This window comes from Nerophis lumbriciformis, linkage group LG01 (assembly GCF_033978685.3).
Source record: "Nerophis lumbriciformis linkage group LG01, RoL_Nlum_v2.1, whole genome shotgun sequence".
Classification (NCBI taxonomy): domain Eukaryota; kingdom Metazoa; phylum Chordata; class Actinopteri; order Syngnathiformes; family Syngnathidae; genus Nerophis; species Nerophis lumbriciformis.
In genome coordinates, this window is record NC_084548.2 from 8,366,736 (window position 1) to 8,391,797 (window position 25,062).

The 25,062-nt window shown below is 39.4% G+C and overlaps 1 protein-coding gene across 1 annotated transcript in view; it reads right to left on the reverse strand.

Annotated features, from left to right (window-relative positions):
- The window catches only part of impdh2 (IMP (inosine 5'-monophosphate) dehydrogenase 2), a 50,994-nt gene that overhangs the window by 15,261 nt on the left and 10,671 nt on the right, over positions 1–25,062 (reverse strand). Inside the window, exons 5-9 of the mRNA XM_061974411.1 lie at positions 24,506–24,712; positions 19,899–19,986; positions 15,698–15,897; positions 15,290–15,380; positions 14,979–15,074 (exon numbers count right to left, since the gene is read on the reverse strand). Coding sequence (XP_061830395.1) covers positions 14,979–15,074; positions 15,290–15,380; positions 15,698–15,897; positions 19,899–19,986; positions 24,506–24,712 — 682 coding nt within the window. The remainder of the gene's footprint in view (positions 1–14,978; positions 15,075–15,289; positions 15,381–15,697; positions 15,898–19,898; positions 19,987–24,505; positions 24,713–25,062) is intronic.

Below are 25,062 nucleotides of genomic sequence, written 5' to 3' on the forward strand. Positions count from 1 at the left end.
GTGAAGCGACTGGGATGAGAATCAGAACCTCCAAGTCCGAGTCCATGGTTCTCGCCCGGAAAAGGGTGGAGTGCCATCTCCGGGTTGGGGAGGAGACCCTGCCCCAAGTGGAGGAGTTCAAGTACTTCGGAGTCTTGTTCACAAGTGAGGGAAGAGTGGATCGTGAGATCGACAGGCGGATCGGTGCGGCATCTTCAGTAATGCGGATGCTGTATCGATCCGTTGTGGTGAAGAAGGAGCTTAGCCGGAAGGCAAAGCTCTCAATTTACCGGTCGATCTACGTTCCCATCCTCACCTATGGTCATGAGCTTTGGGTTATGACCGAAAGGACAAGATCACGGGTACAAGCGGCCGAAATGAGTTTCCTCCGCCGGGTGGCGGGGCTCTCCCTTAGAGATAGGGTGAGAAGCTCTGTCATCCGGGGGGAGCTCAAAGTAAAGCCACTGCTCCTCCACATCGAGAGGAGCCAGATGAGGTGGTTCGGGCATCTGGTCAGGATGCCACCCGATCGCCTCCCTTGGGAGGTGTTTAGGGCACGTCCGACCGGTAGGAGGCCACGGGGAAGACCCAGGACACGTTGGGAAGACTATGTCTCCCGGCTGGCCTGGGAACGCCTCGGGATCCCCCGGGAAGAGCTGGACGAAGTGGCTGGGGAGAGGGAAGTCTGGGCTTCCCTGCTTAGGCTGCTGCCCCCGCGACCCGACCTCGGATAAGCGGAAGAAGATGGATGGATGGATGGATGATCCCACAACAGGGAAATTTGGGTTACTTTGTTTACGGGTTTCAAATATTGGTAAAAGAGAAAATTAATTTTCTTGAAAAGTGAAACATTTGTTATCCTGGCATTAATAGTACTGTGATTCTGTATGGTATCCATCCTTAGTTAAAACTAATATATTTTTCCAAAAACTAAATCTGGTTTAGTGTTCCTTAGGATGACATTTTCATACAGCATGATTATAAAACATTATTACCTTAAAGTATGATTCACATTCAAAATTTTCCATCCTTCTATATATGCTAGTTGGAGTTGCAGACAACTTCATTACATTAACATTTAAGTGGTGAAACTTCCTATAAGAGGACAGCTGAAGTGCTGTATTCTGAGGATCATGTCATATTTAATTTGAACCTTTATTATTATTTTTTTTTTTTTTTTTTTAAATGGTCCTCAGTAGTCACATACAAATTTGTGTGAATTATGCAAAATTATTTAAATTTGGCCCCCATGAACCATATTAACTCTTTTTCCCCAGGGTCCCCAGTAAGAATGATCAGCACATTACTTCATCAATCTAGAGCAGGGGTGCTCATTACGTCGATCGCGAGCTACGGGTCGATCTCGGACGGTGTGTCAGTCGATCACCAGCCAGGCATTAAAAAAATAGTCCTAAAAATGAGCGATCATAAATCTTCACTATGACGTCACTTGATTGACATTCACGGCACCCGAAGGGTCTTCTGAGATGACGCTGGCTGCTGCCAGCTCATTAAAATTACCGACAAGAAGGCGAGAAACACTTTATTTCAACAGACTGGCGCCGTACCTGTCGTCAAAACTCCAAAGATCGACTGCACAGTTGCACAGTTGCACTAACAAAATAAGAGTCTCAGAAAGCTGGCGTGCACAAGCTAGCAAGCTACGGAGTTTGCCGACAATGTATTTCTTGTAAAGTGTATACAAAGGAGTACGGAAGCTGGACAAATAAGATGCCAAAAACCAACCACTTTCATGTGGTATTGAACAGAAAGGAGGACTTTTTTTCTCCTCCATTCGAAAATGCGGACATTATCATCACCACTGTCTGATTCCAATCAATGCAAAAGTCATCAGAATCAGGTAATACACCAACTTATATTCTTGTCTTCATGAAAGAAAGGAATCTATATGTGTTAAACATGCTTGTATTATCTTTAAACACCTTTAACTTATCAACAATATTAACTATATGTGTTAAACATGCTTGTATTATCTTTAAACACCTTTAACTTGTTAACAATATTAACTATATGTGTTAAACATGCTTGTATTATCATTAAACACCTTTAATTTTTTAACAATATTAACTATGTGTTAAACATGCTTGCATTATCTTTAAACACCTTTTACTTGTTAACAATATTAACTATATGTATTAAACATACTTGTATTATCATTAAACACCTTTAATTTTTTAACAATATTAACTATATGTGTTAAACATGCTTGCATTATCATTAAACATCTTTAACTTGTTAACAAAAACATATATTTCATAAATAAGTAAATGTAAATTATATATATGAATGAGGTAGATCCCCACGACTTGATCAATTGAAAAGTAGCTCGCCTGCAGAAAAAGTGTGAGCACCCCTGATCTAGAGTATTAAAGACGTGTATGAGCTAACTGGGCAGTGGCTATTATACTTTTTTTTTTATGCCTCCACAAGTGATGACAAAAAATTTGGTCCCCATTCCAAATGATAACCAATGTGTGTGTGTGCGTGTGCATGTGTATGTGTGTGTGTGTAAAAGAAAGACTCCCACATTTAGCTGATGCAAACGCAGTTAGTTGTCAGGCATGTTCTCCAACAACCTCACGATACAGTGGAACCTCTACAGTTGAGTGCCTCTGGTGTCGTACAATTCAAAAACTGTCAAAAAGCAGAACATATCTGCCTCTCAACTCCAGCGTTCAAACTGCTCTCATACATGACATCAGAGACCTATTGTTTAATACAAAACTTAATAAGAGATCAGTTCTGCAAACATCAAAAGGAGAAACTGTTGATTTTGTTTGGATGTCTTACAATGATCCACTTTGTTGTTTCCAGTCACCAAGACAGCAAAGTATCATCGTGTAATGGAAGAAGAATGCGAAGAGAAGACGACTACATTGGAAACAGTGGTCACACACAGTCAACCGCTTTTGTCAACATCAAATCTAAGACTCATAGGGGTCATTTCTGTAAAAAGTGGGTCTGTTTATATCGACATGTGTAGCTGCTGACAGAAGCAACATGCATGTTTGAAATATAACTTCATGGTTGGCGAGAATAAATAAATACAATGCATAAATATAAGTTCATATTGTACACATAATGTGATTAAAAAGGTATTTCCTTGGATTAATTCATGCAAGTTTATGTTAACTTTATTTTTGTTCCAAACCCATGTAAATTGAGAGGGGAATATATTTTTTTGTTCCGGTTTGGTCACGTTGTTGGGGGGACAATTAATATGTGACGGAATTAGGGAAGCAGCATGAGACGGAAGACGTTAATGGAATCTCGGATTGAAAATAAACTTTATTCCTTTGGAGTGTATGAGGCCAATGAGGTATGATTACTTCTGATATGTATGTGAAATTAAAGTGTTTTCTTTTTTGGATGTCAGAATAATTGTAAGTTCTGTTAGCTTATTTTATTAGTTCTGACGGCATTATATTCGGCATCGTTGGTAACGTGAAGAAGACGTGGCTAATCTGTGAGAAAAACGAACGACTTGAGCCTTGATTAAGACCTCGAAGGGAGTAACAACATGGGTTGTATTATTGACTTCATCTTTATCGCACATACCTACTGTCTCGTTAAACAACAATACAAATTTACACATAGAGTGACTTCCTGTTCAATGCAAAGTTTCAAAAATAGAAGCATTGAGTAAGAAAGGGGGAGATATGATTTTTTCCCCTACATTTTTCAAACACTTTCTTGTGGTCTACTTAACATGTACCGGTAATGGTGGTTCTTTGGTCCAAATTCTGCATTGGTTTTGTTTTGCAATGGCTGTCCAACTGCACTCGGGTCGAAGGCAGCGTGCACCCTGGGCAAGTTGCCCCCTCTTAAACTATCACCCAGAAAATATATGAGTGAGGTATTTACATTAGTAAATTGTTAGTTAACTTTTCTGAGAAACAGCAATTTCCAGATTGATATCAAAAGGTACACTGTGGAGGACACCACTTCCTCAAAAAGTTCAGTTTCAATTCAGTTCCAGTTTATTTCGAACTTGCATACGATACAATGTAATGCATCACATATTTCCAGTTGTTTCCTTACAGCACGCCCGAAAAGGAGCAGGAAGAAGCAGAGCTTATTTAATCCTACCCCTTTTCATACCATAGCAATTTTATCCCATTTCCTTGTTCTCTGTAACAGAACAGTGAATTAATAAATAAATAATAGACCGTAGTAAGTAAACAAATATTGAATACATAAATAATCTTTGTCTAAAAAAAAAAGAAGGGTTCAAGATGTTCATCATAATTGTTCTTCTGTGTACTTACTTTGTGAACACTTGTAGTTTGAACAGTCTCTTAAACTGAATCATGTTGGTGCTTTGTTTGATTTCTTTGGTTAATTTGTTCCATAATTTAATTGCACATATGAATATGCTAAAGGTGTTAAGTATAGTACGAGCATAAAAATGTTTTAAATTAGATTTTCCTCCAAGGGTATATTTCTCCTCTTTTGTTGAGAAGAATTGTTGTACATTCTTGGGTAGCAGGTTATAGTTTGCTTTGTACATCATTTTAGCTGTTTGGAAATGCACCAAATCGTTGAATTTCAATATTTGTGATTCAATAAATAAAGAGTTTGATATGTTCTCCATATCCAACATTATGTATTATTATAACTGATCTTTTTTGCAACACGGTTAGTGAATGAAGCGCACATTTGTAGTTGTTTCCTCATATTTCTACACAATAATATGGTAACACTAGCGAGCAGTAAAGAATATGAAGTGATTTTTGGTCCAGAACATGTTTAGCTTTATTCATTATTGATGTGTTTCTTGCTACTATGTTGTATATTTTTTACATTAGGTTTCCAGTTCATTTTATCATCTATTATTACACCCAAACATGTGTTTTCTTTTACCCTTTCAATATCTACTTTGTCTATTTGTATTTGTCTTTCTCTTCTACTATTACCAAATAGCATTATTTTAGTTTTACTGAGATTGAAAGATAGTCTGTTTTTGTCAAACCATCTTTTTAATTTGTTTATTTCTTGTTATTATTTGTTGGCTTTTGTGTGTTCTCTCCTGAACAAAACACAGTTGTATCATCTGCAAATAATACCAACTTTAAGTCATTTGTAACTTTACAAATGTTGTTTGTATAAAGATTGAAAGTAAAAGTTGAAAGACACTTAAGGGAACTTTGTTTTACACTGGATGTTTACATTGTCACTTTAAAGACATAACTGTAAGTTTGTGGGTTTTTTTAATGTATTTGCTTGAAACAGTGGATGCCTCTGCACAGTTCTTTGCACTTAAAATACATGTTTGTAGCATGATTAGAACATTTGAGCATAATGTTTGTGTTCAATCACAGTAAATGTGTTTATCCTAAACATACCTGCCACTTCATTTTACACACTATGACATTTTATGTATTTTTTTTGGAGTGAAACCTTGATTTACGAACCCCTCTGTTTGCGAACTTTTTGATTAATAAGCTACTAGATCAAGCAAAGTATTCCTCAGTATGCAAACCATGTCTGTGTACAAAGTAGGGATGATGTTTGATAAGAAATTCTCGAGTTCGAACCTATTATCGAATCCTATTATCGAATCCTCTTATCGAACCGATTCCTTATCGATTCTCTTATCGAGTCCAGATAGGTTGTTGTATATGGAAAAAAACACACAATATTTGGTTTAACAAATCACTTCACATTCTCTACTGCTCGCTACTATAGTATTACCATATCTGAGTTATTGTGCAGAAATGTGGGGAAATAACTACAAATGTGCGCTACATTACAAAAAAAATTAATTAGTCTGGAACATAATGTTGGATATAGAAAACATACAAACACTTTATTTATTGAGTCAAAAATATTAAAGTTCGATGATTTGGTAAAATTGCAAACAGCTAAAATGATGTGGAATTAAATGATAGAATGGATTAAGTAAAGAAGTTAAACATTGTACTGATATGATCCAGTTCAAGAGGTTGTTCAAATGAATAATGCTTACAAAGTACAACAAAGAATGATGAGAAATACTTTCAACCTTATTGAAAATAAGATATTCTTCATCTCAGTATATTAATGACTGAATTAATTAATTACATATTACAAAACTTTTGTATATACTAATTCACAGATATTTTATTATAAAAAGATCAGTAAATGATGTACATATTTGTAAACGCTATGAAGTGGGAAAGGGGTAGGATCAAATAAGCTTTACTTCTTCCTACTCTTGTAAAGTGAAATGATATGAAACTGTGATGTATTATACTGTAAGTGTGTTCATGTTTCAAATAAACTAAAGAAATAAAGAAAGCACTAGTTTAATAAACAGACTTGCAAACTCTGTCGTGGTGTAGGCTACAAGATAACATTAACGTTATCAGACACATACAAAAATGCTCACCTTAACGTTACAGTTAGCCACTGACTATGCTTAGGTAATGTTAGTCTGGCTAACATTACTGCCGTCCTGGTTGACATAAGAGGTAATGTTACTACAAGTGAGCAGATATGGAAATTAACCGGCAACAGTTAACGTTAGTTACACACCGGCGTCACCGCCACTGTAGCTGGGACTTGGGCAGCTGGCAGAAGAAGAGAGGCGTTCTTCGTCGTCTCTGCCGCTGCTTCAACACGTGTCGAAGACACGACACGCTTGTTGTGCTTCCCCCCTTACACGAGAGCGAAGCCTGGCAATAATTGCATATTGCCGCTTCCTCGTTTTTTTTGGTGAAATGAAGCCATGCCTTGGAGCGCTTTTTCCGGTCCATTGTTTTTCCTGCTTACCCTATCTGCGCCTAATGACTGAGCTACGTGACGTCATTTCTTGTGATGTCCCACAAGGCAATTCTTGTCGGGACGGGATTTGTTCCCAGGGTTTCGAATAAAGAACCAACTCTTTTTCTTTACTATCGCGGTCTCGATAACGAGTACCTGTTCTCAAAAAGGGATTCGAGTCCGAGGACTCGTTTTTTTTCTTATCGAACAACCGGGAAAACCGGTTTCGAGTCTCATCCCTTGTACAAAGGCTTAATTCATTAATTTTGTGTACCGCTGGCAGCCATTTTGTGCTTGCTCACATTGAAGAGATTGACAAAGCAGGCTTCTTACCTGAGCAAGTTTTTAATTATGATGAGAATTTACTTGTGGAAAATTATGCCAAAGTGAACCTGTATCATAGCAGAGAAGACTACCTTTCGTTCAGCGAAGCCTCTTACAAGAGAACACACACACAGACTAGGGATGTCCCGATCCGATATTTGGATCGGATCGGCCGCCGATATTTGCAAAAAAATGCGTATCGGCAAGGCATGGGAAAATGCCGATCCAGATCCAGTTTAAAAAAAACTCCGGTCCGTGTTTTCCAACGCACCGATTTAAATAATACATTCCACTTGTCTGCTGCTCCCTAATTTCCGTTCCGCATTTTCCAGCACACCTTCAACACATCCACACACAGGTCTGTGGATTCTCACGCAGTTGCTTTTAGCTGCTGGCATTACACGACAGGCTCTTCTCACTCTTTCCTGTGTCTCCCTCTTACAGACAGCGAGCGCACCTTCTCACACACGTCACATACTGTCACGTCATACGTCACATACGTATACGTCCTCTCCCAGCAGAGAGTGAGGTAGCAGCATGGCTAACGTTAGCTGTGATGCTAGCGCAGCCGCTAAGGTGCGCGCCTGCTCAAACGTCCTCTGCGCACGGCAAATCTATGCCACGCACAAAATCAAATAAAAAAAAAAAGCGCATAACAATTTTCGACACACGGACACGACAGAGAAAACAGTTTTCGTCATCATTGTTCAAATATTGTAAGGTCTGTCGAGACGCTTATCTCCATTCGGTGCCACACGTGCACACCATCGCCGAGGCAAACATTTCCACATCAACACCGTATGAAAAAATAGTGACTTTTTTTTAGTTGTGATTTCCTTCTCTGCATGAAAGTTTAAAAGTAGCATATATTAATGCAGTATGAAGAAGAATGTTTTAATGTAGACATGCAAGCCTTGAAAGGAAATTTTGAAAATCAAGACTACATTTCCTGCAAATGGATGCATTTCTACCCTATATTTTAACTTTAGATTTATTCTCATATCAAACTCTTTTAGTTGTCTTTTTGACACTTACATCCGGCGTCCCCCTCCACACCCTGGATTATAAATAATGTAAATAATTCAATGTGATTATCTTGTGTGATGACTGTATTATGATGATAGTATATATCTGATAGTATATATCTGTATCATGAATCAATTTAAGTGGACCCCGACTTAAACAAGTTGAAAAACTTATTGGGGTGTTACCATTTAGTGGTTAATTGTACGGAATATGTACTTCACTGTGCAACCTACTAATAAAAGTCTCAATCAATCAATCAAAACACATAGAATCATCATACTGCTGTGATTATATGCATCAAGTGTTCATTCAAGGCTAAGGCAAAATATCGAGATATACAGGTAAAAGCCAGTAAATTAGAATATTTTGAAAAACTTGATTTATTTCAGTAATTGCATTCAAAAGGTGTAACTTGTACATTATATTTATTCATTGCACACAGACTGATGCATTCAAATGTTTATTTCATTTAATTTTGATGATTTGAAGTGGCAACAAATGAAAATCCAAAATTCCGTGTGTCACAAAATTAGAATATTACTTAAGGCTAATACAAAAAAGGGATTTTTAGAAATGTTGGCCAACTGAAAAGTATGAAAATGAAAAATATGAGCATGTACAATACTCAATACTTGGTTGGAGCTCCTTTTGCCTCAATTACTGCGTTAATGCGGCGTGGCATGGAGTCGATGAGTTTCTGGCACTGCTCAGGTGTTATGAGAGCCCAGGTTGCTCTGATAGTGGCCTTCAACTCTTCTGCGTTTTTGGGTCTGGCATTCTGCATCTTCCTTTTCACAATACCCCACAGATTTTCTATGGGGCTAAGGTCAGGGGAGTTGGCGGGCCAATTTAGAACAGAAATACCATGGTCCGTAAACCAGGCACGGGTAGATTTTGCGCTGTGTGCAGGCGCCAAGTCCTGTTGGAACTTGAAATCTCCATCTCCATAGAGCAGGTCAGCAGCAGGAAGCATGAAGTGCTCTAAAACTTGCTGGTAGACGGCTGCGTTGACCCTGGATCTCAGGAAACAGAGTGGACTGACACCAGCAGATGACATGGCACCCCAAACCATCACTGATGGTGGAAACTTTACACTAGACTTCAGGCAACGTGGATCCTGTGCCTCTCCTGTCTTCCTCCAGACTCTGGGACCTCGATTTCCAAAGGAAATGCAAAATTTGCATGGTTGGGTGATGGTTTGGGGTGCCATGTCATCTGCTGGTGTCGGTCCACTCTGTTTCCTGAGATCCAGGGTCAACACAGCCGTCTACCAGCAAGTTTTAGAGCACTTCATGCTTCCTGCTGCTGACCTGCTCTATGGAGATGGAGATTTCAAGTTCCAACAGGACTTGGCGCCTGCACACAGCGCAAAATCTACCCGTGCCTGGTTTACGGACCATGGTATTTCTGTTCTAAATTGGACCGCCAACTCCCCTGACCTTAGCCCCATAGAAAATCTGTGGAGTATTGTGAAAAGGAAGATGCAGAATGCCAGACCCAAAAACGCAGAAGAGTTGAAGGCCACTATCAGAGCAACCTGGGCTCTCATAACACCTGAGCAGTGCCAGAAACTCATCGACTCCATGCCACGCCGCATTAACGCAGTAATTGAGGCAAAAGGAGCTCCAACCAAGTATTGAGTATTGTACATGCTCATATTTTTCATTTTCATACTTTTCAGTTGGCCAACATTTCTAAAAATCCCTTTTTTGTATTAGCCTTACACAATATTCTAATTTTGTGACACACGGAATTTTGGATTTTCATTTGTTGCCACTTCAAATCATCAAAATTAAATGAAATAAACATTTGAATGCATCAGTCTGTGTGCAATGAATAAATATAATGTACAAGTTACACCTTTTGAATGCAATTACTGAAATAAATCAAGTTTTTCAAAATATTCTAATTTACTGGCTTTTACCTGTATATCGTGTATCGCAATATTGCCTTAAAATATCGCAATATTAAAAAAAGGCCATATCGCCCAGCCCTTGTTTCAATGATGCCATTTCTGTTTGTCATGTATAATTTTGTCTATTTTGTGTTTATCCTTGAATAAACAGGTCAGTTTCTTGTTACCAACCATTGTGTATTATTCAAACTCCCCTAATTCAGCTGGCTAGTTGTTATCAAGAGTACTAAAACCCTTTTCAACATGATTCTGACAACTAAGTAGGCTAAATAACTTTAAACTTTAATACATGCTCGGATAGGCCATTATCGGTCAGTATCGGTATCGGTCAGTATCGGTATCGGATCGGAAGTGCAAAAACAATATCGGTATCGGATCGGAAGTGCAAAAACCTGGATCGGGACATCCCTAACACAGACCTTCCTCCCAGGACCCGTCACCTCCCTGACGAGGGTCACTCTCCTCCAATCGCTCAGTTTAGACAGCCGGCCAGCTCTAAGAAGACACCCACGACACCGAGATGGAAAAGCAGTAGAGAATTGATGGATGGATGGAGGCCACTGTGCTCACTGGGATCTTCAAGGCAACAGATATTTCTCTGTACCCTTCCCCAGATTTGTGCCTCGAGACAATCCTGTCTCGCAGGTCGAAAGGCAATTCCTTCTATTTAATTTTTGGTTTGTGCTCTGAGTGCCTTTCCAAATAATATCCAATCAACTAAATTTACCACAGCTGGACCCCAATTAGGCTGTAAAATATCTAAAGGATGATCAGTTGAAACAGGATGCACCTGATCTCACATTAGAGTTTATGGCAAAGGCAAAGGCTTGCTTCACTATATCATACCTGCCAACTTTTGAAATCAGAAAAACCTAGTAGCCAGGGTCCAGGGGCCGCAGGCCCCGGTAGGTCGAGGACAAAGTCCTGGTGGGGGGTTCAGGCTTCGCCCCCCGACGCAAAATGATTGATTGCATTCAGACAGGTTAAAATGTTGCTAAAATCATCACTTTTCTATCAGTCACAGTGACTTTTCAAAACAAAAATATTACAGCAAAAATCATATGGGTTGATTGACATGTTTATTCTGTAAGCTAACTTCAATAGTTTGAAATTATTTTGACAGTTATGCCAGTTATCCTGTCAACCTTTCACAAGACTTCAATTTGTTAATTGAAAGTATAAACAGTATAAACACTTTTTACAGTAAACAAATGGTAAAACAGTACTAAACAATTCCATTAAAAAAAAAATTGGTGTCATTATTAACTTTCTGTCCAAGCTTGTATAATCTACTGCCTTGTTCAATTGTAAAAAATATTCTGTGCCTAAAATTCACATTTCTATCACAATTATCATACTGTAAACATGGTAAGCTAACTTCATTAAAATTAATAGTCCTGTCAATAGCATGGAATTACAATTCAAATGTAGTTTTTTTGTAAGCCTTTCAAAAGAATTCAAAATATGAAAAATTAATGAAAATTAATTTAAGCCATCAGACACTTAAAAAGTGGCACATCACATCTCTAATGTAATCATTTTAACTTTTCAACAGAAATAGCACTGCAAAAATATTAAGGACATACTTCTGTATTTTGGTAGTTATGCTGTCAACATTTAACAAGATTTCTTCAACTTGGACTTGAAAGCATAAATAGTATAAACACTTTTAACAGTATAACAGTACTAAACAATTCCAATAGATAACATTGGTGTCATTACCTTTTTGTGGCTAAAATCCAAATTTAGCAACGGCATTAGACTTGTGTTTTTTTGTCCCAACGTGGTCTTTTATATCGCTAATTCCTCCGTGTCCGATCGAAAAATCTTGTCTGCACAAGGTGCAATTCGCGTAGTTTTCACCCTTTTTGGAACGGATAATTATTCCCGGATAGGCTTTTGAATATTCTTCACGGAATGACTGCAGTTTTCTTTTCGGTTTAAGACTCGTTTGCGATTTTTCTCCGGCTGATTCCATGATCGTTCGCTCGTTTGGAAACAATGGGCAACAGGTGCCTCGTGCTTGGCAGCGGTGCTATAAATAGCCTCGCGCATGGCATTCGGAATGGCTCGATAGGAAGTTACGGGAAGCAGTGTCGATTGTGATTGTTGTTACGCGATTTCGTGAATAAAACTTAAAAAAAAAAAAAAAAAATTAATTAATGAAAAACCGTATTTTTTTATCACTGCAACCGTAACCCGGAATAGGTTGATGAAAACCGTACTAATTACGGGAAAACCGGAGTAGTTGGCAGGTATGCTATATGAACTACGATTCACAAACCCTGTTCAATAGTCAATTAAGTTTGTAAATCGAGGTTCCACTGTTTGAACTTATATAAACCATCCCGTGAAGTAAGACAACACACAATCGAAGCAGTAATACTCCACTGTCACTTGTCAAAGTTAAGGTAAGTAAGTGTTTCATTTGGGATTTTGTACTTTTTGCAGTGGTTGACTTCTTTTTACAAATGTGTTACATGTACAAATTAAAAAGTTGAGGCTGGTTAATGTATTTTTACACGTGTATGACAGTTTGTTATGATGGCGACATCAATTATTTTCTAAGGAAGATGTCAAATCAGAACAAAAAAGGTAGTCAATTGGCATTTGGAACAAATTGTGTCAAACCTTAGAGGTTCCACTGTACTGCGGCAAACAAATCACACCCTCGTCAACACAACAAGCAGCAGCAGAAATTAGGAAGAGCCACTATTTGACAAATAGTATAGAAAAGTAGAAAATGATCTCTTGTAAAGACTAGAGACTTAATGATCATTAAAGAACTATTTACTTAGTGTGAATGACAGATTAGTGACAAAACACTAATAATGCCAGCAAAAACCCCACACTTTCAACTTAGCACTACTTCTACTAATGCAAAGTTAAACAACTAATGCAACAGGCTGTAAAAGGGGGCAGAGCAAATATGATAATCGCCAACAGCAGGGCAAAAAAAGGGGAGGGCTAGACTTACTGGAGAATCCCGTAACTGTGGTTGGGGTTTTGGGACTGTGAAGCTTTATAGCAGGAGGTATACTGGGGGGAGCTGGACACATGCACACACATATACGCATACACATACACACACGCACACAGACACTAGTGAGAAAAGGTGGACAAAACTAAAAGAGAGGGGAGGAGGAATTTTTGAATGTTGGACATGATGACGACACACGTAGCGTAATAACACGTCCCTCCTTAATCAAAGTTTAGCAGTAAAATCATTACAAAGTGTACCTCAGGGATCAAATTCAAAACAGAAACCAGCTCATCCCTTCTGGTAAATTCAACAACATTAACCAGAGATGCTAACTCAGACATGTTGTTCATTCAAGTAACCCATGAGAACTACAGATCAGACTACAAGTGAACCATAAAGGTCAATAGGAAATAAATCTTTAAGTGTGTCATTATTTAATTTTTAGAAATAAATCAACAATTGTGTAATTACATTAATGTAAAAGTAAATTAAATCATTTAATTATTTCAATTTATATAATTAATTATAGATTTATTTATTTAGTAATTTAATTAATTATTTCATGAAGATATGTGGCAACTGGAGGTGGGGGAAATAATCAAATTTTAGATGCATCGCACTTCGGACATGGACGATTATAAACTCGATTAGTAAAGGTCAATAATCGATGTATTATTGTACGTATATAAAGCAATGCAGACAGTTCTAAAATGTGTCAGACTGCAGAGAGCCACCTCACTAAGGGTTCCGACCAGTTCCCTGATTATAGGGCACTTATGTTCCAGTTTTGCACAAATTTCCATTAATTGAATACATGCGATGGGAATTAATTTAACCATTTCTTTTTATTACAAATGCACTGCTTTTAAAAATTGCAAGTGATAAACGTTCATTTACTGAAACGTAAAGAAATCAAAAACTGCATCAATATACATAAATAAAAAATGCAGCAATAATCGTTTTTTAATCGAATCCTGAATCGTAATCGTGGCAACGCTTCATGAATTTGTGCCTCTGTCAAACTCAGCCGCCAAAGTCAGTGGGCGGATCCTAACACTCTGTGGAACTTTAAGCAGAGAAGTGTCGGAGTACCGGTTGATATTCCTGGTCTGAAAGTGCGGAAATGGCGCTGACAACTTCAGGAAATTCCTCTACTTTAAATGCTCCATGCGCAAGGTCAGCAGGTCTTGCTTCCACATACTCTGCAAGGTCCAAAATATCTACCACCAACTCCCGAAAAAGTACTAGTTTATCCTCCTTAGCCGCCATGTTTTGAAAGACTTCCAACTTTCCAGGCCTCAGACCTAAAAACAATCATGACTGACTTCAATGGATGAGTTTACCGGATAATAAAATATAATAAAAATTAAATAAATTCATTAAGCGCTGACACACGGGTTCAGGAAATAAAAAATAAAAAAAAACATTAAATCATAAAATAATGTATTAAATCGTGAAATATTTAAATCAATAATTAAATATACATTGAAATAATTAATTGATTAAATAATTCAATTCACTTTTACATTAAATATTTCTAATTCCATTATAATTAATGACACATTTAAGTGATTACTTATTTATGGGGACGGTGTGGCGCAGTTGGGAGAGTGGCCGTGCCAGCAACATGAGGGTTCCTGGTTCAATCCCCACCTTCTACCAACCTCGTCACGTCCGTTGTGTCCTTGAGCAAGACACTTCACCCTTGCTCCTGATGGGTCGTGGTTAGGACCTTGCATGGCAGCTCCCACCATCAGTGTGTGAATGTGTGTGTGAATGGATGAATGTGGTAATAGTGTCAAAGCGCTTTGAGTACCTTGAAGGTAGAAAAGCGCTATACAAGTATAACCCATTTATTTATACATTGTCCCATTTAACCTTCCATAGTGAACCCATTCAATTCTATCTTGTCGTCTTACATGAACAGCAAACCAGAGACCATTTGGAAGCGAATGCTACCACAAATCACTGTAATTTGTCACACACCTTCCTGCGTGATGCAAATGGACCCGCTGCCCATTCCGACTCTCAGTCCATCCACTCCTGCGTCGATCAGGTTCTTCGCCTGAGCGGCAGTCACCACTAAACGACAAGACCAAACAAAACAAAAATAAGAGATGGTAACATATGCATACAAAGTATAACATTTCACAATCCCAATTAAAAGTATGTTAAATAAATTATTAATATTTATTTTGATCATAAATCTTTCCTCATTTTGTTGTTTCCGTAGGAAATCTCCAAAATGTGCCATAAAAACATATATGGTGCAAATGTTAAACATCAAATGTACTTACCATTGCCACCGATGACTTGTAGACTTGGGTACTTCTCTTTGACATATTTGATCGTGTTGATCTGAAATATTGAGTTACCCTGGGACGAATCCTGTAAATTACAAAAGCATGAAACTATTTATTTTACATGTAAGTATCTCCTTGCCTTGGTTTTATTTTAGGACTGCAGGAAACCTGTGAAAACCGAGCTGCATTGAACGCACCAGTCAGAAGGGAGCATGCTAAGAAATGACAGCAATGTACACTTTCTTGTCATTTTTTAGCACGTACACCACAGCAAGGAGACATTTTATTCCAGGAGACTAAGAGCAGCAAGAAAACGGAGTGCTGCAGCCAAGTGGAGACTCTGAAGTATAATAATACTACAGTACAGCAACGGGTTAAGCTGACTTCAGCGTTCCTCCTCACCAGTACAATCGCGTCTACTCCGCTCTGCACCAGCAGGTCCAGTCGGTATTTGTCGTCGTCGTGCGTGCCGATAGCGGCGCCACACAGCAGCTGTTTGCGAGAGTCTTTGGAAGCCAGGGGGAAGTCTCTGTTCTTCTTCAGGTCAGTTCGGGCGATGATGGACACCAGGCAGCCCTCTTCATTGACGATGGGCAGCTTGCCTGGAAGAGGAACCAGAGATTGAGTGGCAAGCTAATACTAGATAGTTTGAAATGAAAACAAATAAAACAAATGTTTTAGAGCATGAAAATGTCAACAAATGTCAAAATGGGCCATTTTCTAATAAAAGACTGAATAGGTGGTGATTAAAAATGGAGCATATACACAAGTCCAGGCATCTGCAAATAACTTATAATCTAAGCAGTAAAGGCTGAACTGATCTATGCACTTCTAAGGTTTCTCTAGGAAGATAGGGCTGGGCGATAAAACAATAACAATATATATCGCGATAGACATGTGATCAATATCAATAGAAAATGGGGTCTATAGAACGTTTGATAATTTCACTGAGTTCTGTTAGAAAAAAATAGGAAGAAATGCTGAGCCGGAACCGCACGGCATTCTGGGGGGTGTAGGCAGAGGAAGGGCTTTGGCCTCTCAACCGATCACGCCGCAAGGCATTCTGGGAAATGCTAACAGGGAAAAAAAAAGAAAAAAAGCAACAATGGCGAGCTGACGACGAGGAGTGAAACAAAATGGGAATATGAGTGCGGCAGCACGAGAGAAATTTGTAAATAAAAAAGGAAACGTCACGTCACCAGTTTGGCAGTATTTTGGATTTTTTAAGTCCGATACGAATCAGATTAATACTGTCTGCAAACTTTGCAAGGTCGCCCCGACCAAGTCTGGGAACACGACAAACTTATTTTACCACCTGAGCCGCTCTCACCCGCTGAAGTACAGCAGTATCAAACAGCCACAACCATCTACATCAGCCAGTGCAAGTGGAACAGCACCGAAGCGGCAACAACAGACCACCATCGAGAGGTACTCGGCAGCAGTGCCATACGACAAAAATTCAAAACGTTATAAAGAAATAACGGATGCAGTGGTGGATCAATTAGCGAAGGAAATGCTACCTACTTATGTTTAAAATAAAAGTATTTAAATTCAGCCTTTTTTCTCCTGGTCTTTATTTAGAATTTTTTTTAATTTTTATCAATAATTATCGATATCGACTGATATGAAACACTTATATCGTGATACATTTTTTAGTCATATCGCCTAGCCCTATAGGAAGATATAGTTTTTTCCATACATTCACTTTTTTGTGGCCATTAATACATTTGGTAAGCCACAGAAAGATTTTGCACTCGTTAGATTTGACCATATTTGCTTGCCCTTACCCACAAACATTACAGAACACAAAATATGTGTGTCTGAGTGGCTTGTAGTTACAACTCCGGAAAGCAGAGGGTCTCGTTGTTCCACATAATCAGAGGCATCATACTCAGACATTAGACAAGCAGCAACTAAGTTTGTGGTCAAAAGCTTGAACCCATTTTTCACAGTGCTCCTGAATTTCAAGAGGTGAATGTTCAATTGTACTCGGCGAAAAGTAGCAAGTTTTCTTCCAACCACATTTTCACTCAGTCATTTCCATGATACAGGTGAAACTCAAAAGTTTTTGTAAGACCCCATATTTTCTGAGATTTTCAATTCAAGGTTTTTATATAAGATGTAAGCCATAATCACCAAAATTACACCAAAAAAAGGCTTAAAATATCTTAAGTCGCATGTTATGTACATGATAGTTTCACCTTCTAAACCAGGGGTGCTCATTACGTCGATCGCGAGCTACCGGTCGATTGCGGAGGGTGTGTCAGTCGATCACCAGCCAGGCATTAAAAAAAATAGTCCTAAAAATGAGCGATCATAAATCTTCACTATGACGTCACTTTCGTCACTTGATTGACATTCACGGCACCCGAGGGTCTTCTGAGATGACGCTGGCTGCTGCCAGCTCATTAAAATTACCGACAGGAAGGCGAGAAATACTTTATTTCAACAGACTCTGGCGCCGTACCTGTCGTCAAAACTCCAAAGACCGACTGCACAGTTACACAGTTGCGCTAACAAAATAAGAGTCTCAGAAAGCTGGCGTGCACAAGCTAGCAAGCTACGGAGTTTGCCGACAATGTATTTCTTGTAAAGTGTATACAAAGGAGTACGGAAGCTGGACAAATAAGATGCCAAAAACCAACCACTTTCGTGTGGTATTGGACATAAAGGAGGACTTTTTTTCTCCTCCATTCGAAAATGCGGACGTTATCAGCACCACTGTCTGATTCCAATCAATGCAAAAGTCATCAGAATCAGGTAAATGATAAATAAATGATAAATGGGTTGTACTTGTATAGCGCTTTTCTACCTTCAAGGTACTCAAAGCGCTTTGACACTACTTCCACATTTACCCATTCACACACACATTCACACACTGATGGAGGGAGCTGCCATGCAAGGCGCTACCAGCACCCATCAGGAGCAAGGGTGAAGTGTCTTGCTCAGGACACAACGGACATGACGAGGTTGGTAATAGGTGGGGATTGAACAAGCGACCCTCGGGTCGCGCACGGCCACTCTTCCACTGCGCCACGCCGTCCCAGGTAATACACCAACTTATATTCTTGTCTTCATGAAAGAAAGGAATCTATATGTGTTAAACATGCTTGTATTATCTTTAAACACCTTTAACTTGTTAACAATATTAACTATATGTGTTAAACATGCTTGCATTATCTTTAAACACCTTTAACTTGTTAACAATATTAACTATATGTGTTAAACATGCTTGCATTATCTTTAAACACCTTTAACTTGTTAACAATATTAACTATATGTATTAAACATACTTGTATTATCATTAAACACCTTTAATTTATTAAAAATATTAACTATATGTATTAAACATTCTTGTATTATCATTAAACACCTTTAATGTATTAACAATATTAACTATGTGTTAAACATGCTTGCATTATCATTAAACACCTTTAATTTATTAACAATATTAACTATATGTGTTAAACATGCTTGCATTATCATTAAACACCTTTAACTTGTTAACAAAAACATATATTTCATAAATAAGTAAATATAAATTATATATATGAATGAGGTAGATCCCCACGACTTGATCAATTGAAAAGTAGCTCGCCTGCAGAAAAAGTGTGAGCACCCCTGTTCTAAACAAACTACCGTACTTAAGAGTTTCACCACTATATTTTCTATGAAGATGACAAGAGATTTTTAAAGTTTTCAAAATGTTACTTAATGTTAAATTTTTGCGTAATTTTCACGTTTTATTTTGTTAAATTCTACAGAATAATATTTATTTCTTATATTCATTTTTAAAAGTTTGATTTACTCTATGCTATGTGTCTGTATGTATCTGTATGTTGGCTTTGTAAGGTCATCCACCCATCCATCTATCCATCCATCCATTTCCTACCGCTTGTCCCTCTCGGGGTCGCGGGGGTGGCTGGAGCCTATCCCAGCTGTATTTGGGCAGAAGGCGGGGGTACACGCTGGACAAGTCGCCACCTCATCGCAGGGCCAACACATGTAGACCGACAACATTCACACACTAGAGCCAATCTAGTGTTGCCAATCAACCTATCCCCAGGTGCATGTCTTTGGAGGTGGGAGGAAGCCGGAGTACCCGGAGGGAACCCACACAGTCACGGACGGGGAGAACATGCAAACTCCGCCAGAAAGACCCCAAGCCCGGGAATTGAACCCAGGGACCTTCTTAATGCAAGGTACATGCACAAACCCCTGTTTCACCGTTCAACCCTTTGTAAGGTCATGTTACCTCTAAACTCAACAAAGTTGATGTTAATGCACCTTTTTGTTCTCTTTTTTCCTAATAAGAATCGATAATAAAACTGATAAAGAACCAAATCAAAAGTGAAATCGGAACCAGAAAAATCTTATTAACTCCCATCCCTGCTTATCAGGCATGTCAACACACAACAATGAACTGTTCCTTCCACACACAGACACACAGTGTACGCAAACACCTCTTCAACTACTGGTCTGACATGAATATTACATGTTTGAGTTGTTTAAGTGAGCAGTGTGAATGAGGATGTATTGTCAACGTTGTCATCTGTACACAAAACACACCTTTAAAGCGGCAACACACACACCACACACTCACCTTTCTTACTCCTTTGCAGGATTTCATTAGCTTCTTTGAGCATCACCCCTGCAGGTGCGACGACAAGATCCTCTCGCTTTGTCATCACCTGTTGAGAAAGTCACACACATAATATGAACTGCACGTCTAAATCAGGGGTCTTCAACATTTTCCAGGCAGGGGGGGCTCCTCAAACTGGTCCACAGAAGGAGCGGGGACCCTCGACTAAAATTGTGATTGTGTTTTAAATAAACTGGTCCTAATGACACTTTGGTATTGTGCAATACTGTACTACGGTATTCAAATAGTATAGCACCGCTAATAGCGCAACCTAATTGTTAGCTGTCTACAGGCGTGCTAATAGCTAGCTAGCAACTGGTGCACTAAATGCTAGCTGGCAACAAGCACCGTAATAGTTAGCGGTCAACTTGCGCGTTAATCATTAGCTGGAAACCGGCGTGCTAATTGCTAGTTATTAACTAGCAAGCTAATAGCTAGACGGCAACTAGTGCACTAATCGCTACCTAGCAACTGCCGCACTAATAGCAAGTTAACAACTAGCCTTCTAATTGTTAGCTGGAAATTACAGCACTAATCACTGGCTATCTTAAATGGGGTTGGTAGCGGGGGTGTATATTGTAGCCCGGAAGAGTTTGGGCGGCAAGGGATTCTGGGTATTTGTTCTGTTGTGTTTGTTGTGTTACGGTGCGGATGTTCTCCCCAAATGTGTTTGTCATTCTTGTTTGATGTGGGTTCACAGTGTGGCGCATATTTGTAACAGTGTTAAAGTTGTTTATACGGCCACCCTAAGTGTGACCTGTATGGCTGTTGATCAAGTATGTCTTGCAGTCACTTACGTGTGTCTGTAGAAGCTGCAGACAACATGTGATTGGGCCCTTCACGCTGTTTGTATGGATAAAAAGCGGACGCGACGGCAGGTTGTAGAGGACGCTAAAGGCAGTGCCATCACGGCACGCCCTCAATATTGTTGACCGGGTGAAAATTGGGAGAAATTCGGGAGAATGGTTGCCCCGGGAGATTTTCGGGAGGCGCACTGAAATTCGGGAGTCTCCCGGAAAAATCGGGAGGGTTGGCAAGTATGCCAAGAATAGACATTTGAAAGGCAATTTAAAATAAATAAAGAATAGTGAACAACAGGCTGAATAAGTGTACGTTATATGAGGCATAAATAACCAACTGAGAACATGCCTGGTATGTTAACGTAACATATTATGGTAAGAGTCATTCAAATAACTATAAATGATAATGATAAATGGGTTATACTTGCATAGCGCTTTTCTACCTTCAAGGTACTCAAAGCGCTTTGACAGTACTATAACATATAGAACATGCTATACGTTTACCAAACAATCTGTCACTCCTAATCGCTAAATCCCATGAAATGATCTTCCTCGGTCTCGCCTCTAAACAACTCTGCCAACTCCAAAGGTAGACAATACGCCGCTTCCTCTTCCATCGGTACGTCGCTTGCGTCAGAGTCATCGTCAGTTGCAGTTCCAATTATTCCAGCCTTTCTGAATCCTGAAGTAGTAGCAGGTAGCATCTTTTTTTTCCACAGTGCACTTCTGCCATGACCCGCCCCCACCCCATATTTTTATTGGTTGACGTGTGTGTGTGACGATTGCTGATATACGCCTCGTCTCTTACGTGAATGAGATAAAAAATATTATTTGATATTTTACGGTAATGTGTTAATAATTTCACACATAAGTCGATCCTGAGTATAAATCGCAACCCCGGCCAAACTATGAAAAAAAACTGCGACTTATAATCCGAAAAATACAGTACCCTACAATGTATTGGATCCACGTGAATATTAAAAAAAAAAATAAAAATAAAGTCTAATCAACCAAAAATGTTACGACCACCTCCAACTAGGGATGTCCCGATCCGATATTTGGATCGGATCGGCCGCCGATATTTGCAAAAAAATGCGTATCGGCAAGGCATGGGAAAATGCCGATCCAGATCCAGTTTTAAAAAAAAACTCCGGTCCGTGTTTTCCAACGCACCGATTTAAATAATACAATCCACTTTTCTGCTGCTCCCTAATTTCCGTTCCGCATTTTCCAGCACACCTTCAATACATCCACAGGTCTGTGGATTCTCACGCAGTTGCTTTTAGCTGCTGGCATTACACGACAGGCTCTTCTCACTCTTTCCTGTGTCTCCCTCTTACAGACAGCGAGCGCACCTTCTTACACACGTCACATACTGTCACGTCATACGTCACATACTGTCACGTCATACGTCACATACGTATACGCCCTCTCCCAGCAGAGAGCGAGGTAGCAGCATGGCTAACGTTAGCTGTGATGCTAGCGCAGTCGTTAAGGTGCGCGCCTGCTCAAGCGTTCTCTGCGCACGGCAAATCTATGCCACGCACAAAATCAAATAAAAAAATAAGCGCATAACAATTTTCGACACACGGACACGACAGAGAAAACAGTTTTCGTCATCATTGTTCAAATATTGTAACGTCTGTCGAGACGCTTATCTCCATTCGGTGCCACACGCCCACACCATCAAAATGCCGAGGCAAACATTTCCACATCAACACCGTATGAAAAAAATAGTGATTTTTTTTAGTTGTCATTTCCCTCTCTGCATGAAAGTTTAAAAGTAGCATACAGGTAAAAGCCAGTAAATTAGAATATTTTGAAAAACTTGATTTATTTCAGTAATTGCATTCAATATTTATTCATTGCACACAGACTGATGCATTCAAATGTTTATTTCATTTAATTTTGATGATTTGAAGTGGCAACAAATGAAAATCCAAAATTCCGTGTGTCACAAAATTAGAATATTACTTAAGGCTAATACAAAAAAGGGATTTTTAGAAATGTTGGCCAACTGAAAAGTATGAAAATGAAAAATATGAGCATGTACAATACTCAATACTTGGTTGGAGCTCCTTTTGCCTCAATTACTGCGTTAATGCGGCGTGGCATGGAGTCGATGAGTTTCTGGCACTGCTCAGGTGTTATGAGAGCCCAGGTTGCTCTGATAGTGGCCTTCAACTCTTCTGCGTTTTTGGGTCTGGCATTCTGCATCTTCCTTTTCACAATACCCCACAGATTTTCTATGGGGCTAAGGTCAGGGGAGTTGGCGGGCCAATTTAGAACAGAAATACCATGGTCCGTAAACCAGGCACAGGTAGATTTTGCGCTGTGTGCAGGCGCCAAGTCCTGTTGGAACTTGAAATCTCCATCTCCATAGAGCAGGTCAGCAGCAGGAAGCATGAAGTGCTCTAAAACTTGCTGGTAGACGGCTGCGTTGACCCTGGATCTCAGGAAACAGAGTGGACCGACACCAGCAGATGACATGGCACCCCAAACCATCACTGATGGTGGAAACTTTACACTAGACTTCAGGCAACGTGGATCCTGTGCCTCTCCTGTCTTCCTCCAGACTCTGGGACCTCGATTTCCAAAGGAAATGCAAAATTTGCAACTCCCCTGACCTTAGCCCCATAGAAAATCTGTGGGGTATTGTGAAAAGGAAGATGCAGAATGCCAGACCCAAAAACGCAGAAGAGTTGAAGGCCACTATCAGAGCAACCTGGGCTCTCATAACACCTGAGCAGTGCCAGAAACTCATCGACTCCATGCCACGCCGCATTAACGCAGTAATTGAGGCAAAAGGAGCTCCAACCAAGTATTGAGTATTGTACATGCTCATATTTTTCATTTTCATACTTTTCAGTTGGCCAACATTTCTAAAAATCTCTTTTTTGTATTAGCCTTAAGTAATATTCTAATTTTGTGACACACGGAATTTTGGATTTTCATTTGTTGCCACTTCAAATCATCAAAATTAAATGAAATAAACATTTGAATGCATCAGTCTGTGTGCAATGAATAAATATAATGTACAAGTTACACCTTTTGAATGCAATTACTGAAATAAATCAAGTTTTTCAAAATATTCTAATTTACTGGCTTTTACCTGTATATTAATGCAGTATGAAGCAGAATGTTTTAATGTAGACACATAGAATCATCATACTGCTGTGATTATATGCATCAAGTGTTCATTCAAGGCTAAGGCAAAATATTGAGATATGTATCGTGTATCGCAATATGGCCTTAAAATATCGCAATATTAAAAAAAGGCCATATCGCCCAGCCCTAGTTCAATGATGCCATTTCTGTTTGTCATGTATAATTTTGTCTATTTTGTGTTTATCCTTGAATAAACAGGTCAGTTTCTTGTTACCAACCATTGCGTATTATTCAAACTCCCCTAATTCAGCTGGCTAGTTGTTATCAAGAGTACTAAAACCCTTTTCAACATGATTCTGACAACTAAGTAGGCTAAATAACTTTAAACTTTAATACAAGCTCGGATAGGCCAGTATCGGTCAGTATCGGTGTCGGTCAGTATCGGATCGGAAGTGCAAAAACAATATCGGTATCGGATCGGAAGTGCAAAAACCTGGATCGGGACATCCCTACCTCCAACATTTGCTGAATACCTCTGGTCCAAATTTATAGCATTTCATGAAGTGTTTGCCCTATTAGGAGTTACATTTCCACTCCTCCAACTTTAGTTTTGGCAAGTTTTCCCATAATTATCTTCATCATTAATATAATGTCAGCCACCTCACTGAGAGGCATGTTGTGGTCATCCGCCTTCAGGAAGTCGATGTCTCGAGAGGAGATGATGCCAACCAGCTTGCTCCCCATCTTGCCGTCTTCCGTAATGGGAATGCCGCAGAAGCCGTAGCGGGCCTTGGCCTGAAAGACGTCGTGCACGCGATGACTGGGGCTCATCACCACGGGGTCCGTAATGAAGCCCTGCTCGTACCGCTGCAGGTGGGGAAGGAAGAACATGGACGGGGGAGGGATGACTAGCTATGGTTCTACTGGATCTAGCCACAACAAAGACCGAATGCTCCAGCTAATAATGACAGGGATTTTAAAGGGGAACATTATCACCAGACCTATGTAAGCGTCAATATATACCTTGATGCTGCAGAAAAAAGACCATATATTTTTTTAACCGATTTCCGAACTCTAAATGGGTGAATTTTGGCGAATTAAACGCCTTTCTATTATTCGCTCTCGGAGCGATGACGTCACATCGGGAAGCAATCCTCCATTTTCTCAAACACATTACAAACACAGAGTCAAATCAGCTCTGTTATTTTCCGTTTTTT